This window comes from Punica granatum, chromosome 2, assembly GCF_007655135.1.
Source record: "Punica granatum isolate Tunisia-2019 chromosome 2, ASM765513v2, whole genome shotgun sequence".
NCBI lineage: Eukaryota > Viridiplantae > Streptophyta > Magnoliopsida > Myrtales > Lythraceae > Punica > Punica granatum.
Window position 1 is genome coordinate 30,829,101 of NC_045128.1, and position 18,011 is coordinate 30,847,111.

Below are 18,011 nucleotides of genomic sequence, written 5' to 3' on the forward strand. Positions count from 1 at the left end.
GGACAGCCGTATGATTTTCGAAATAGCATTTAGCCTCATCCGTTGTGCGTTCCTCGCATGTTCCACATGCGGAAAAGGACATTTACGGGCAATTGATATCGTTACCTCTTTTTTCTCCTAACATTTCTATGCATCGTACCATTCACTCGTCCAACTCAATTTACAAAGATATCAAGTACGATCTTGCAAGTTGATAACGCGTACAAGATGTATGATCTACGCAGGGATCTTTTGTCGGTCGCACGTTCTCGACTCGGAACTATCTCAGAATCGAATATCCTGTACAGTAATTTCTCAGAAAAGGATTGAAGTTTACTGTTATTCTTGAGAAGCAAAAATAGAAAAGAAAAAAAAAAACAAACAATAATGGAGGTGGTTGGAAAACATAGATCCAATTTTAGCGGGAAACACGGAAAACCGAATGTGCGTTAGTTAACATGATGAAAGCATATGCATAGGGTATGGATGGACGGTGAGGCCATTCTTCCTAGCCACTAAAGACAATCTCCCGTTGGTCCATCTTAGATGGTGACATTAAAGGACTTTTGCCCTACCATATGTGTATTAGCTTACTCATAGCCCCGAACCGACCGTAAGAAATTCAAAGGAATCGGAAATGGTAGGGTAAAGGGGCGCCAATCTTCAATGTCTCCGAGGCTCGACTTCGACTCTCTGATCAGATATCAAACGGGCTGAAGATTGGACGTGCATCCACATGAACATCATTATACTCACGGTGTGTCTAGATGGGTTATTCCAAAGCGGGACCATAGTTGAATTTTCCTCGTGGGATGCTTTCGATATGAGGGGCTTGCTAAGGAAATGTTGGTGCTTGAAGATTGGGGCCATGTGACCCATCACATTTAGGTCCCTTTCCGCTATATGTCAAGTCTACATAGTACCCTCACCCCTTTTGGCACTATAAGGGAAGCTATAAAGGTAAAAGCCCTTCCTATTATGTTTCTTCAATAATGCAACGGTGTCACATTAACCTTTCCTTATTTTCATTTTGACTTTTCCTTTTTTTTTTTTTTTTGGTGGTTAAGGGGCTGCAATGAAATCAAATTACACAAAAGCAAGGTACGATAACTCCAATAATATCACCAAAGAGAATATCATAAATACTCTATAGTGGAGAATGAAAAATGTGGAGTCCCCAAGATAAATTCAAGGAATTATGAGCGAGACAACGCTCGCACACGTGTTGCCTTCTCTAAATGTATGGACGTGCCACTCCTTAATCGACATGTCCTGAATCAAAAGCACCAATGATGAGATTCGAGGACTGCAAACACAGTCCTCTGTGACTAGCCGTCCAACTAGATTAATAATGTGAATGATAATGAAAACTCTTAAGAGCCTGTTTACTTGAAATTTTTTCAATTTTCCAGTAAAATTTTCTATAAAGTAAAGAATTACAAAAAATATTTTTACCTACATAAAACTGAAATTATTTTTCTAAGAAAATTTTCTTTTCCATATTCAAATTTGTATAGAGATTAGAAAAGCTCTTTTTTTTAGTTCTTTAATTTTCCATTAGCTAGCCAATTCTTTGCCTTTTTAATTTTTAATTTATGAATTCCCTTTCTTATTTATTAATCATCACTTATTTTCCGCAAGATTTGAGCCTAATACTAAATTAGTGGTTGATTTATTATAAACTACGGTTTTCTAAATTTAACATTAGTAAATATATTTTTATATTTTTTAATGGAGAAATAAATTAGAAAAGGAGAAAAAAAAAGTAAGGAACAAAAGTGAGAATGAATTCTCTAAAAATAAACATTAGATTCCCTCGACATTAGTATGGATTCCTAAATTACATTAATCGATGGACTATACGAGCGATTTTCAATAATCCTACCTCATTACATGACGTAAGAAAGTATCAATTAAATTACAATAAATAGAATAATGAGTGTTTAGTCACTCAATTAATTGTGGTAAGTATTTTTAATTGAAACAATCTTATTCAATATTATTAGTTTTTCATCACCACATCATTATGAAATATGACCATTTAATATTTTTTCACACAAAAAGTCTTTCAATAAATAGTTCAAGATTAATAAAAAGAAAAAAGAAAAATTGGCAGTAGTTTATTACTCTGATCAGTCTGCTTTAGGATATACTAGTCGTCATGTTCGATGCAGACCCTTACTTTCTATTATTATAGTCATTTTTTAAAACATTTTTAAAATGCTTTGTAATCGTGATCGATCATCGAATTTTACAATTTTATGTAATGTATTATAGATTTATGAATTTATTATTGATAAAGGTATTCATTAAATAGTATTATTATATTTATGTCTATACGTATACATTACTGTAGGGAAACGGAAATCGATCAACTAGATACTTCAAAATTGTCCAAATGTTGATGGGGCAAGTTTTCATAAAACGAACTAACCCCTCTCATTGCACAATACCGTGTAACCAATTTTAAGCACCAGATCCGTGTGTTGCTTAGATATTAATTTATATCCAAATTAAAAGAAAGTGTAATTTATTGAGAAATTTCTAGTTTTATTCACGATTTTATAACTACAGAAGTGTGATAATTATATTACAGTTAAAATAATAAAAAAATCCAAAAACTTTAGAGAGCTTGATTTTTTAAAATGGAGCTTTTTTGTTGCCACATTTAAAATTTATATAAGATAACTAATAGTAAATTAATTGATTAATTTTGGAAAGCATGGTTGTTAGAATCGCGATTCGAATCGTAAAATCTTACGATTCTACGATTCAAGGGGTGGTTACCGATTCCGATTCCATGACATGAATCGGGAAGGTAGAATCGTGACTGAATCGCGATTCGAATCGCAGAATCGTAGAATCAGACCGATTCTACGATTCTAGTTTCAACCCAAAGTCATATGCCCCCTCTCTCTCCCCCCTCATCTCTCTCATTGTGCAACAGTATTGCTCATCGGTTCTCTTATTTTATGAAAAGTTTGAAACTTGTCTCTTGACTGTAAGTGATAAGGACTTGGAAAGTTTCTGAAACTGCTTCGAATTGAGTTCCGGCCAATTCCTGATTGTCGTATGGTTTGAGATGATTTAGGCTGAAATTTTTTCCACTTTTTTAGGTGCAAAGATGATTCCAAAAAGGAATATACCAAGAAGAAGTTAGGGAGAAAAAACAACTTTGCCTATAAGATCCGTGACCATGGTACTATATCAATTTTCATTTGAGGTTTATCGCCAAAAAAATAATAATTTCATTTGAGGTTGTTATAGTGGGAGCGCTCTCTTGTAAAGATTAAGCACCGTCTGATTTTGACGAACGAAATAGAAAGCAACAAGATTTATCATTTGATGTTTACTTCTACTATTTCTGATATGGGATTTGGTGTGTGTATATATATATATATATGTTGTTTTTTTAAATATAGGTAGAATCTTACGATTCACGATTCGATTCTACGATTCACGATTCCACGACCCTCGATCGATTCTAGGTAGAATCGCGATTCTGACAACCTTGTTGGAAAGAACTTAAAAGTATAATTTATCACATCATATTTGTATGCAATCAATGTAGTAAATGTCAGATGACATATTTCTTAAAAATTAATTTTTCTTTATGTTTATTATTCTTAATAATAAATTTATCTTTTTGGTTGAAGCAAATAGATGCTATCTGTTCATTTAAAAAAATAGTATAATTTTCAAAATATTACTTACTCACATATGAAATTTAGAATTTTATTTTTAAGTTGTATTGTTAGATTGTGATTTCTTTACTCTTTCCTTCTAAAATACAATTAGAAAGGTAAGTATTCATTTTTTCTAATTAAGATTAAGGAGTAAAATTTATTTAAAAAAGATATTTTTTTTAGTATTGCTATATGATTTTAGAGTATCATAACTTTTAATTTTACAATTCACTGAGTGGTAATTATTTTTCTTTTCAATCAGTATTTTTGACTATATTAATGTATAGATAGATACGACGGTTACATAATTAATGGGGAAAATTAGATTTTTTTTTATATTAACACTGTGAGTTTTTGTGCTTCTTGACATATTTAATATCAATATGAGAATGGCAAAAAAAAATTTAAAAATTAAGTAAAAAAAGAATCGTCTAGCAATTATTTTTCATCAGCGATTTTTTTCGATAAATGATCATCAGTGAAAAGTTTCTGGAAATTAAAAACTTTAATTACATATGCTGGCTCGATCGAAGAGTCTATCTTCACGTGAACTATTTCTATGTCATGAATTGCTTTAATTTAGTGAAATTTGACTGTGTGGAATAATATGGAATAATGGATCACTTTTCGGTGATAGGAAGGTGCATCTGCTTCCCACTAATATTATGTCAAATCCCCAATATTTATAGTGAACCTACTGTATATGTAAGCCCTTTTTGTTTTACGCCAATGAAATTAATTGTCTTCAATTTGTATTTCTATTTGCGTTCTTTTTAGCTTTTTGAAAATTGATGATGCTATTATTAAAAGGAAAATCATGATTTCTAGTTGTGGCACCAAACAGTTTCCCTTCTTTTGCTTGATTAAGGGCTATTTATCATGCTCAGCAAGACTTTTCACTTTTACCCCTGGGACATACATAAATTCTCCCCTTCCCATCAAAATGCGTTAATCTCGGGTCGATTGGGGGTCCACGTGAGTGCAAATCAGTCCTCATTGAATAGCTAACCAAGTCGTAATTTGTCGGAGTAATTATATTATGGTACCACCTTACGATTAAAAAGGAAAAAATTAACACAACGTTAAAGGTGAAAGTTGTGCTATTCCATACTTGATTTGAGATAAAGTCTTCCAAAATTGAAGTGTGACCGATCGAGCTGGGGCTCATGTGACAGCGCCTTTTCCGTGATATAATTGGTCCGAAATCAATATGATTATTTTCTAGGATTAGATTAGAATCTCAAGTATGATTAAGTAAAAAGCGTAAGAAAATGATATGTTTAAGGGCCCAATGAAAAAGGCAAAAATGTTCTCCTCATCTAATCATGAGAGGTTCCGTTTCTAAAAAATAATTAAGACTTTATGAAATAATATAAAACTAAAATGAAACACAAGATATGATGCAGTTGAGAAACTGCGTTATCAGTGGACGAACTTTACTTTTAGATAAATGGGATTTAAAACTCGGTGAATACACTTCGAAGCTAGTGCCCAAACGTGGGATTAATTAATCTCCGCCCCGAAACCCCTTGTGCTCTTATTGAAATAAAAAAAAATTAAATATGAAAGGAAAGATGTATATAAGGAACAAAAAGAAATGAGAACAAATGTATAGGGGCCATGGACACTACTCTTGTTCACGAGTCAGTATCATCCCCAAGAATCCATTCTCGAAATGTATATAATTAGAAAAATCATATTGTCAATAATTAATGAAAAATCAATATAAAATAATCTAAGATTCTCATTCTCAAGTATTGCTCCCTCTCACTTTCCCTAGTTCCACCTTTATCTTTTGGCTAATTATTTGACAAGAAATTGAATGGACTCTATATGTGTTGCCCCCACGCTTGATCACTCCACCTAGTGATTGATTGATTGATTGATTTATATTATTAGGATGCACCTAAAATAGAACGGTAGTAGGTTGTTAACTAAAACTAACCATGTAAACATGGCACTGCATGTAGTTTCAGAAAGCACCAAATTGATTTCAACACTTAATAAATATTTTTCTCAATCTGTATAATAATCAGAAGTGAATGATCGGATATACGAGTAAGGTACGAGATTTCTGAAATATTGATTGATTACTTCACTCCGCGACGCATAATTCATTCTTTTGTTTTGAAGGTAGTATACAATGGAGAAGTCCAGGATAAAATCAAATAAATGATGATGATAATAAAATTGATAATTTTTGTTTTGATCAGAAGAGGCTTATCCTTTTATGTCTGTTGGTATATTAGAGCAGTCTTAATCGTCTCTCTCAAATATCCAATTCACATCCGTCCACTTTATACTGATTAATGCATGGATATGACTCGCTGCTTGTACTTTGCATGTCTTTTTTGTTCTTAAAATGATACAATAATGATGATGATAAGCAATAGTAATATAATAGGTTGCTTCTGCATCAATGGTGATTGTGATTAATAATTCCTTCTTTTTTCTTTTTTTTTGTTTCTTTGCATAACCTTATAATTATTGTCGCCATTGGAAGCATGCAACAAGATATTTGACAATTAATTATGCATTAGGAGATCCAAAACTCCGAATTTTATTAATCTCAATAAAATCAAATGCCTTATTTTCCTTCTTTCCGAATATGTATGTGTGTGCATATATATATATATATATTACAAAATATTTGGCTTTTGGATTTGGATACCTACAAAACAAATTATTGTTGATGCTGTCGATAGTGAATAAGATTGCAATGATGAACACAAGTTAATGTAAAAGCATGTAATACCATGTAGGCCTATACAAAGAAGGAGAAGATATACTTAAATTAATTAAAAATAATAATAATAATTGCAGAAGCAACTATGTAGGGAGAAAAACCCTGTAAGTAGAGAAAATTTTAAATGATCATGGCTCATAATGATATGGTGAGGAAGAATCAATTAATTAGCACTTATTATTTAGTTTATTGCAAATTTGAAATTTAATTTGTACTTACTCACACCACATGGCGAAGTAGGATCACCGACGAATCTCTTGTATCAGTACGTACATTTTTTTATGCATATATGTTGAAGATATATAGAATATGTGCTAGCATACGCACAATTTAGTCAGTTTTCTACAGGGTTTTTTTTTAACATCCCGACAATTGGAAGCCGATAGACCTAGACTAATCGGTTCGATTCCAGGGGCGATCCATTAAAAAATGAAATTCTTCTAATCATGAAATTTCTTGTGGATGGAATAGTAATTTTATGTTAATATTCGGGGGAATAAAACCAAATTATTGGTCAACTATATATGGATATGCAAAACATACCTTTATTTTATATATACAGTGCGACCAACATTATGCACAACATAAATATAATTTCGATTTGGAAATTTATACGCATTAAGTGGATTGTGTTATAAATTTATTTTATTTATGTATTATATTTTTAAGATATTAATTAGTTATTTGATGCAATATCAGACCATGAATAATGAAATATATAATTTAATAGAAGCTAGAAAATTGGATAACGTACTGTACTTTGAGGAGGAGAAAGAAGAGCGGCTAAGGCATGGAAGAGAGGAGAAACAGTTTTTCATTTTTTCCCGAAAAAGATAATTGTATAGATTTAAAATCTATGTGACACTCATCTAAGTATTTCTTGGGAGAGAGGATGAGAGTGGAAAACACTTGTAGGAGGGAGGAATAATGAAGTATTCATAACATGAATTCACGATATTACTAATAATTTAGTGGTTCATACTCTTTTTATTGATATTTTTGAAAATTAAGATATAAGTACCATAGTCTATAAATAACAAAAATAACAATAATAATAATAATAATAATAATAATAATAATAATATAGCTACGTTCTCATCTAAATTATCCATTGGAAAACTCTAAATCAGAATATTGGCTCGTCAAATTAAGATTTTCCTCAAAAAAAAAAAATTCACGTTTCAAAGATCTGTCTTTAGGGTGATATAGTGCTCCACCTGGTAAATTATAAGGGCAGTTGGTCCTCACCTGAACAGTTCGACCGATATCACCAGATTGAACCATCTAAGAACAGACCGTGATGGGACAAGTGCTTGGTCAATGTCGTCCTGGTTCTATTCCACCTGCGACCTCGGTCTGTCTGGGTGGCTCGATCGGCTTCTCAATTGGCCAGTCACCCGCTTGATCCAAGATCACAATTAGACTTGATCATGGACGACTAAGCACTCCCGCCGGATTGCTGGTAGGCTGGGCTTAAGAGTCTCAGCCAACTGAGCCAATCCTTGGTACAAAATTAGGCCCAACCAAACATCACACCAAGCTAGTCCGGTGACATCAATGCGCCGCGCACTTATCTTTTTGGTAAAAATAAAGATTTCATTCATTACTGAGAAAGCTAATAAAAAAAATGCTCAAGTATTTAGGATATCAGGTGGAAGTGTCAAGGCTAACCACAAAGAAAATACAAGGTAAAAAAGAAAAGGGTAAATTACAAAAAAAAAAAAACTCAAATTTTGTAAAAAGTTTCAATTTTGTCATAAATTTTATTTTGTAACAGAAAAAACCATAAATTTTCTAAAATGTCTAAAAAATGACCTCCGTTATAAATTCCGTCAATTTTTGCTGCTGATGGTGAGTCCCTTTAACAGTCCACGTAGGTCACACGTAGGCAAAAATTGATGAAATTTATAACAGATGTCATTTTTGAAACATTTTAAAAAATTTAGGATTTTTTTTGTTACAAAACAAAATTTAGGACAAAATTGAGACTTTTTACAAAATTTGAATTTTTTTTTGTAATTTACCCAAAAGAAAAATACTCAACAGATTAGCTCAAACAATGTGGTAGAGCACGACGAGGATCCCTAGTGAAGGCTGGGAGCATAAATCCTATTTGGCCTACGGAATCTACTTTGCACCTTCGAAGAATTTCTACAACATAGCTAAATAGGAGGGCCATGAGCGTGCCCCAACGCTAACGGGCTTACCACAGGTTTCAGGAGAAGGCAAGACAAATTTGGAACCTCAGGTGCACCACAAGGTCCACAACCACCCGATCGGCAGTGAGTGACCATACCTTGCTGGAGTAAAGCAGGCAGATCTCGGTTGTCCTGGACTGCAAAAGCCTAGATCACGGCCGATCATACCCCGGCCAACAACACTCAACAGTTTTGAACTGAAAATAATCTTAAAATAATTATTTCAGAGGGAAAACAATATATATCTCAAAATAATTATATTACATTTTCGACTTGCCAAGGGTCCGTGGTAATGCAGTGCTTCAAACAGGTTTGTAAATCATAATGAAAGACGTATACTTCACAACGCCAAAGAATTGGTACAAACATGCCGTAAGCTTTGAGAAAGGAAAAGAAATTACATAATTTGGCTTTTATTTCAAAATCTAACGCACAAACAAATACCAAGGCTTCCCCAAACACTTGAAAAAGCACGAAAATAAACACAGGCCTGCTTGGCACTATGTCTACTCTGCATTGGCAATTTCAAATCTGTGTAGAGGGTCCTGGAGTTCAGGATTGATACCGAGTAGATAGCCCTGTGCCTGTTGTGCCATCAACTGGTCTAGAAGCACCAGTGCAACCATTGCTTCCACCATCGGAACAGCTGCATCAAAAACAAAACCACAAAAAGAATGAGAAATTCTTGTCATCATGGTTCCCCTCACCCCCCTTTGGGTTTTAATCTTCAAGAACCAAGAAAGTTAATATTCTGCAGAACGTGCAATCAATTGGTCTATGAGAACGAGGTGCATCCAAGGATTCTAGCAGTGGGAACAGCTGCATTAGCATTACCATGGACATTGCACAAAACAAAGAGACTGACCCTCAGACTCATTATATGATTTGTTTTGGCCCTAATTTCCTGTTCAAGAAAACCATAGCAGCAGTGGAATTGATTGAACAAAGCTACTTTATATCTGCATGTTAGTTGAAGGTAACATAAAGAGGGAGAGGCGGAACGACTTCTTCAGATAAAGTTCAGAAAATATAAATACCAAGTTAGGAAAAAAAAGGATTCAGTAAATCCATAAAGGAATATTCCTTCTTTTACTGAACGGATGGGATGACTTTCAACTTAAGAGGGGCCTTTCTACGCCATTTTCTTTTCCTCCATTCTTCTTGGCTTTTCATCTGAACTGATCTTCAACTAATCTAATGAGATTATCAAATAGGGCCCAAAGTCCATTTCTGAAATGCTCAGTTGACGGGCCTATGACCCAAGTGACTCATGAGGCAAACCTAACTTTATGCCGACTGATGAACCGGCATATGAGATATATATGATAAAAATATACAGAAAATTAATGTCATCAGGAGAATACCTCTAGGGACAACACAAGGATCGTGTCGACCACGGGCTATTAGCTCAGTCTCTATTTTGTCTCTGGTAACTGTGTTTTGCTTCCTCTGTTGAAATCAAATAATCGAATCAGACTTCTGTTGTTAGCAGACTTAGACGGTCAAAAAATTTAGCCAAAAAAGGAAAAGAAGCATATGTGCAAAAGAAAGTTGAGGGGGAAGGATACTCACGGAGATAGTAGCTGTTGGCTTGAAAGCTACTCTCATTGTTATGATTTCCCCATTAGATATTCCTCCCTAGCAAACCCAGAAGGAAAAACCTTAACAATGAACTCATACATCATACTAATTATCATTCTACATCTAGAAGAGGACAACAAAGAATCACATAGGTAGAATACCTGTATGCCACCAGAGCGATTTGTTCGGGTCCTCATTCTTCCACTTCCATCCATGTAGAACTCATCATTGTGCTGACTCCCAGTCAAATTAGTGCCTGCCAATTTTGGCGGGATTCAATGAAAACTACATTTTGAAGTGAAATTTTTCCATTGGATAACAGCACTTGTATACAATACGAGTTCCGTTACCTGCAAAACCGCTGCCGATTTCAAAGCCCTTGCTAGCAGGTAATGACATAGCAGCTTGAGCCAACAGAGCTTCTAGTTTATCAAAAACTGGTGAACCAAGGCCCTGACATTGAGTTGAGAACACAAGTTTTCATTTCTCTTCACGGACAAACAACATGAATAAGTTGCACAACATATTTCAACATGTTAAGTGTGTAAAATTGCAAGAAAGATATACAGCAGAAGAAAACATCTGTTTGGAGTCTTTCCAGTATTTAAGTGGGCAGTGTTTTATAGAGAGAGGTTCTTACACGTGGGCAATTTTTCACAATGCATGTTACAACACCACCAATAGAATCACCCCTCACACGGACTGCGTCAATTGCTGCAATCATCTTTTCTGCATATTCAGGATTTGGGCACCTAACAATGTTGTTCTCTATCTGGCAAAAATTAAAGGAGATAATGATAAGCGAAAAAGAATCGATTATATGCAGAACAGAATGGGAAGCTTTTAAAGGATAGACAAGCATTTTCAGTATTTCTCATTTCCCCACTCTTGCAAATGAGCTAGTTGGTAAAAAAGATTCCCACACCATAGCAAAAGAGATAAAGGAAAAGGAACTTTCTATGTCAAAATACAAATGTGTATAATGTCAGAAATCCAGCTCAGTTTAACAACAAAGGAGAATGGAAGGATTCAAAGAATGCATTTCACAGAAAATAGGAAAGATTCAGAAAATCAATCTGCCACTTTGTGCTAAGGAATATCATACTTGCCACCATTTGATGGCATGATATGCTTTTCTTTTTATTCACCATGTACTTCAATATCTATCCTTTTCATTTTTCAGTTCTTTACGTTTCTTTTCCCCTATTGCCACAGGTAATAGCAGCATATAACATGGACTTTAAGTATGATATAAGAGAGTACCTGATCAAATGCTAGAGTTTCATGATCGACTAATTCCTCCGGAAGTACAACCTCATGGACCTTCGAAACATAAGCCAGCACCTGAAAACGGGAAGTTCAAATATACGTAACATAAGAAACCAAGACAACTCTTAGACTGCTTTATGAAATGATGATTGTTAAATGGGACAAACAGATAAGGTGGGACTCTGCGGCCAATAATATCCCTAACTGAAGAAGGAGATAGCAAAATTGACCAGTGAAGACATAATAAACACCTCAGTTCCTGAATATTTTTTAAGAACTTTCTTAGCAATAGCTCCCGCTGCAACCCTCCCAATTGTTTCTCTGGCTGAAGATCTACCACCACCCTGGAATCGCATAAAAATTATCATATGCAATCTTAATTATATTTCTTGAAGAAGCTCCATACTATATGTAGTATACAATGCGAAAACCATACCTCCACTGATCTTACCCCATACTTAAAATCATAAGTTGCATCAGCATGAGAAGGCCGATAAGCTAGAGACATTTCTTTGTAATCCTGAAAATTTCGATGATGAAAATTATTAACACGGAGAGCGTAATTCTGTGCCAAAACTTAAACTGAAACCCATGCCCTCTCTAATTCTTTTGCCGAAGCTTATACTGAAACCCATGATAGAGGGGATAACTCAGAATTCATTTTTAAAGTGAACCAGATAGCGTCAATTTTAAAATTTGGAGAAACAATAAATCTGCTCTATGGCCTCTCAAACCTTCAAGTAGTTCAGCTTGCTGGTTCCTATTTCAACTGATAACAGAAAGATGGATTTGAAACAAAGAGGAGTCTCCTCTAACATCAGATGGCACAGACATCTCCCTTTTACAAGTTCCATACTCAACTTGAAGCAGAAAAATTGCTAGTAAACTTACGAAAACAGCAAATGAAGAAAAAAACGAAAAATTATGAGGTCTCAAGAGAACACAAACAAAAGCTTTTGCCACGTAGATGTCTAATCTTCATAAAAACAGTTTCTACATATATTGATTATTCAGAAAGCGTAAGCACCACCCAAAATTTTCTGTTTTACTTCCTTTTTTGTTTTTGGCTAAACAATTGGAAGGTGTCTCCTTTCCTACCCTCTTCAACACAAACCTTTCCAGTATCCAAACCATTACAAACTCACATGGCCTCTCTGATCAGTATTTGGCACAGAAATCATAATTGGTGTCCCGGTTGTCATCCCTGCAAACAAAAAAGGGGACTTTTCAGAAGATAATTATAGGACTCATCAACCTGAAGGAGCATCCGAAAAGCAAGGCTCAAAATGTTTGAAGCAAATATCTAACCTTCTGCTATCCCTGAATATATCTTGCATGTATCAGTCTCCTTCCTTGGGGTGGTGATTCGGCTCTGACCTGGTCTCCTGGAAGGCATAAAAAGGTGATTGCAATGACAAAAAGAAGATTAGCTGGCATAATTAATAGCATCGGGTTGTCTAATCAACTAATAATCAGCTTAGTTGAAATGAATAGAAGTGGACGGTTATGGTGGAGTACCTCCTATCAAGATCGCCTTGAATATCAGCCTCCGAGAGGGGCAGACGAGGAGGGCATCCATCTACTATACAACCAACACCACCTCCATGAGATTCTCCGAACGTAGTAACACGGAAAAAAGTACCAAAAGAGTTTCCAGCTGCCTGAACCTCTGTAACCATGCAAAGGCACACTCAGTCAAAACCAACATGATAACATTTCAAAGTAAAATTGTCTTCTGGGAACTCTCTTGCTATCTGACCTATATGAGAAATTCAGGCCTAAAGCGATATAGAAAACAAATAACTGCCAAGGAGGAACCTCGGTTTGCAAATCAAAATTTCAACCACTAGACAATCTAGAAAACCAACACACTGTCAACTATATAGTCAAAATTCAAGCATGCTCAAGTAGTACCAATAAGGACGAATACAATCACAACAATCAAGAAGCGCAGAATAATAATGCATAACACGGTCAAAGAAAAATGCCGTCTTTTTAAAATACGATCGCCATATGAAAAGCCATGTACCATCCAAAAAAACCCAAAAACAGCCACTCTACTTGCGTCAATAGATACACGAGTGACTACCGGAAGCTTTCGTTAGTGCAAAAGCGGTAAATGCAAGTGCTCATAAAGTCAAGTCACACAAACGGGTCAGCATTTACGCATTCTAAACTTCGTAAATACAGAATCCTATCAGACACTAAAAAGCTCCATCTTTATAATAAGGACGCGTTTCAGGAACTGCGATTTCAATAACTCAGGTTCCGCAAATTTCACGTCATTCCCACAACAAGAAGCTACTAGCCAACCAGGAAGCTATAATCTAAGCTACCAGAAAAATCGAACGAGACACACGACCGAGAGAGGGGGGCAAGAGAGAGAGAGAGAGAGAGAGATGCTCACGGAGCTTGCGGGGAATGCGGGAGCGTAACGAGATTTGAACGGAGGGGGTGCGGAGAACGGAGGGAAGGCGTGTGGAGCCGGAAAAGATGTCGGATCGGGAGGCTCCGAGTGGCTTCACGGTGGAAGACGACGCCATTGGAAGTCCGTCCTCCTCCTCTGCAATGGAATCGCAGAAGAAGACAGAGAGAGAGAGAGAGATATATATAAACAGGGGGGCGCGGGGTTGGTGAAAGGAGACGAAGAAGAGGAGACTCGGTGCTGTTCGGTAGGGGTCAGAGAGAGAGAGAGAGGGTGCACATCCGACCGGGCTGTTCACTTCGGCCTCCCTGCCCACCTACCCTCCTTCTTCTTGAAAAATACATAAAATAATATATAATTATCATAAATGAAAAAGGAAAAACAAAAATAGAAAAAGGGAAAAAAATTCATCGACCAACTACACTTTATTCAAATGATTCGATATTTATTTTATTTAAATAAAATCTTTGATTGAAATTTTGTAAATAAAAAAAATTCACGTTAAAAAAGTTTACTTTTTAATAAACTACTGGAAAAGGAAGGTACGAAAGCTAGCTATAGTACATTCGTGTTCATACTCTGCGGTAGGGCATGTATTATCCACAACCCATATTATTGGACCCGAATGCTTCGTCCTTTAAAACACCCCCGACGGACCCAATTACATCCCATAACCTCTCATATCTGGATCGCATAACAAACTAAGAAATATATCTATATATATATATATATATATATATTTCAAACTGAAACGGTCAAAACATAATTTATTGACAACTATTGATGTATCATAAGTATATTTTTATTCAGATTTACGAACGACAACAAGTGCATATGATACGGTTTTTGATAGCATTAGACGTATTGTGTGGATCAGAATCGCGGATCTCCGATTCGGTCTCTCCCGAATAGGGGAGAGTCCGAATAGGTTGGAGGTGGAGGGAGAGAGAAGGGGAGGGCCGCCTTATGAATAGGGGAGAGAATTTCAACTTAGTTTAGAGGCTTTTGTGCTGTCGACGTGTTTGGAAAAGATGATGCATTTCATTAGTTAGGAGCAGGAAATTTCCTCCGACTGGCTGTATATATTCATGCACCATCGATGTTGGAATGCTGCCTCTGCACAGCATACGGAGATTAATAAAGATGATGGTTGGTTGCCCCTTCATACTGTGTCAGTATTAATGTTGTTATGTACTGTTTGCTTCATGGAGTTATACACAAAAAAAAAAAATTCATTAAGCTACATTTTTCTGTCAGCGTCCTTTGGTTCGTCATAAAATAAGGGAAAAATAAGGGGGAATCGAAATCATTCCAGTTATAATAATTCTTAGATTGAGAGGAATTGATCCCCTATGATATATTATATTAGATCTTTGAATTTTGATAAACTTTTTATAGTGTTTGAAAAACAAAAGAATTTAACTGTAATAAAATTGAATCATTTTGTTTGAATGCATTTTTAGATAAAGTAGAAATCAAAATTATGTTGGGTAATTCCAAATCTTATTGATTTAGAACCGATTTGAAGTCCAATGTGAATTTTGGATTTTGTAAAGAAATCCTGTGATACTTGCATTCCAAACAATAGAATTCAATTCAATCCTTTATCTAAAAATATGATTTATGATACAGGAATCCACGATAGTTCTTTAATATGAACTTTACCGGTTCGCGTCCATGAATGGCAATGTTTAAATAATTAACTCTGTAATCAGTGGTATAGCCTCCAATCTTTTCAAAATTTCAATTGCAATTGAATCGTTTACGGAATCGAATTGAAACAAACTGAATTGAAATCATTTTCATATAAGGATTGATTCGAAACGAGGCGTAAAACCAAGCAACGTTTCACTGAGTTGTTCTTTCTTTACTGTTTCAGTTAAGATTTTTCTGTAAGTGTGTAATATGACACTTGCGTTGCACATGAATCGTGTAGTTGCAAGCTATGTAATTCAAATCTCGCGGTTTTTACACTCAAAAGTACATCTATTGTCATCAAAGTAAATGCACTGGCTCGAGTTTTCTGAACATTCGAATCGATAAAGGAGGCGCGTAGAATTTCACTTTTGGCAGCACGATGGGATCTGAATTCTTATTGCAATTTTTCACCTTATTGAGTATATAAATGCTAAGCCCTCTGGCAATTGAAGAGAACCAATTGGTAAGGTTGAGAATGCTTATGCCTCAGTTCCACCACTTTGTTGTACTATTAAAACCACACGTTCTTTCCACAAGAAACACTATGTTCTTAAACCATTATGGTCGTTAATAACCTCTTGGTAATCTTTCCATCTTGATTTGCTTTGAGCAGCTTGATATGTAAAAATACAAAAAAAAAATCATTCTGAAATTACTCGTATCTCTTTATTAATTATTATAATTTTTTTTATATTAGATCCGTAGACCTCCATTATAAGAAAAAAATAAGAAATTTGTGTAAAAAAAGACGTATATTGTTTGAAATTGAAAATATGATTTTTCTAATGAGATTTTTATTAGGGTACCTACTGTGAATCGGACGGTGATAGAGGCCCCCACCGCCTTCGAGTGGGGGCCTCCTCCGCCCCTTCTCCCTTAGACGCCTTCCCCTTCCTCTTTCTCTCTCCCCTTTCCTTCTCGCCTTCGAGTGGACTGATTTGAAAATTTTAAAAAGTATAGGGGCACCGCGTAATAAACAAAGAAACTCAAGCTAAGGGAATAAGCCAAAATAGACTGAAAGAAAATATTTGTCATTTTAATAAACTTCTCCCCCCAGTTTTTCCTTTCTTTTCTCTAGATAATAAGAGATTTTAAGATTACTTGGCGCTTTTTATCCAAATAAAGCTGAAATTATTTACAACTGAAAATAGGGGAATCATGAAATTCGCATTTTTCTTTTCCCTTTCATCTTTGCTCCCGTACTCTCGTTTTATTAACAAATAGTAAGGTTTAATCCGAATCCTTGTTAAAGGAGTTTTGAATTTTGAATTTCCTGAACCTGAAAAGAATTATACGAATAACCAAATTTTAGTCGATCTTCACGGGGAAAAGTCTTCAAAGTCAATCGATCTTCTCATTAAAGAACGGTGAATCGGAATATATATAAAGTCCAAGGAAAGGAGAATGGAAGCAAAAGAAGACGGATAGTGCAAGAGGCAGAAAATAATTTAGCTGCACACAATCAACAAATTGGTAAAGCATGGGTTAGAGACAAAGTCAAGCAATAGTGAAATGCCTGCTCGTCATGGGGATCGAATGCAAAGATTTTATAAAAATGCTTCTTTTTGTTTTCTTTTTATTTATTTCTCCATAACTCATCTCTTTATAACACGTTATAACTTACAATCCTTACGAGCTATAAAAGTTTGATGAAGCGCTTATTCGTGGACAAGTTAAGATCTCTCTATCCATTTGGTTACTAAGCCCATGGAAAATCTATTAAAGGGGAAATGTAAAAATACTAAGGATGATTTTCTTACAAAATGAAGTTCTTAAAATAATCATGATAAATCATCATATTCTCAAGCCATTAGTATTTCAGTTTCTAAGATGTAGGGATAATATATCATATATAACCAATTTTATCTTTACCAAAGTAACTTACAATAAAGATGTATAAATATATATATATATATATATAAATTTACACGTAATTATTAATTGCATCGTAAAATCCCCTAAATGTAATTATTAATGAGACCACGTAGAAAAGACCACCATTCTGTATTGTCTCATGTAGAGACCATCGAGCTCATTACCAAATGTCGTTCGTTGAGAATCGAAAATGCGTTTGGTTTTAGAGTTAAGTAGAGTTGAGCTTTAATTTTAATTGGGTTGTACTGATTGTGATGTTAAATTATGAAAAAAAAAAGTGTGAAAAAATAATGAATAGTTGAGAAAATTTAATATTAAAAATTGAATTGAATGGTTAAAAAGATTAAAGAAAAAAAATTATATTATTAACTTTTGTTGTGCAGTGAGTAAAGTCAAAATTAGAGTTAAAATTTTAAAAACTGACTCTAAAACCAAATAGATATACCATTAGTCATATCTCGAGTATTAATCGAAAACGGAGAAGTTTAATAAAAGAAGTTAGTTGTAGAATTATTGTGTCGGTGGCTCGCGGAGACCCCCAAAAGACTGACCTC

At 34.9% G+C, this 18,011-nt stretch overlaps 1 protein-coding gene across 1 annotated transcript; it reads right to left on the reverse strand.

Moving 5' to 3' along the window:
* Window positions 1-8,849: 8,849 nt before the first annotated feature.
* On the reverse strand, window positions 8,850-14,204 carry LOC116197726 (chorismate synthase, chloroplastic). Its single transcript, XM_031527956.1, has 13 exons — window positions 13,867-14,204; window positions 12,978-13,128; window positions 12,768-12,844; window positions 12,605-12,663; window positions 11,896-11,979; window positions 11,711-11,803; window positions 11,454-11,534; window positions 10,831-10,962; window positions 10,541-10,643; window positions 10,352-10,446; window positions 10,182-10,247; window positions 9,974-10,058; window positions 8,850-9,255 (listed from the first exon to the last, which is right to left on the reverse strand). The coding sequence occupies exons 1-13, from the start codon at window positions 14,000-14,002 to the stop codon at window positions 9,116-9,118; spliced, it is 1,302 nt and encodes a 433-aa protein (XP_031383816.1). The 5' UTR covers window positions 14,003-14,204; the 3' UTR covers window positions 8,850-9,115.
* Between the last annotated feature and the right edge of the window lie 3,807 nt (window positions 14,205-18,011).

What these genes read in the sequence shown, in the direction of transcription:
- LOC116197726 (XM_031527956.1), bottom strand. Translation starts at nt 14,002, where the DNA reads ATGGCGTCGTCTTCCACCGTGAAGCCACTCGGAGCCTCCCGATCCGAC. An exon ending in CCGCATTCCCCGCAAGCTCC is followed by an intron (nt 13,129 to 13,866) that starts GTGAGCATCTCT and finishes GCATGGTTACAG; the next exon opens with AGGTTCAGGCAGCTGGAAAC. An exon ending in ATCGCTCTGGTGGCATACAG is followed by an intron (nt 10,248 to 10,351) that starts GTATTCTACCTA and finishes TGGGTTTGCTAG; the next exon opens with GGAGGAATATCTAATGGGGA.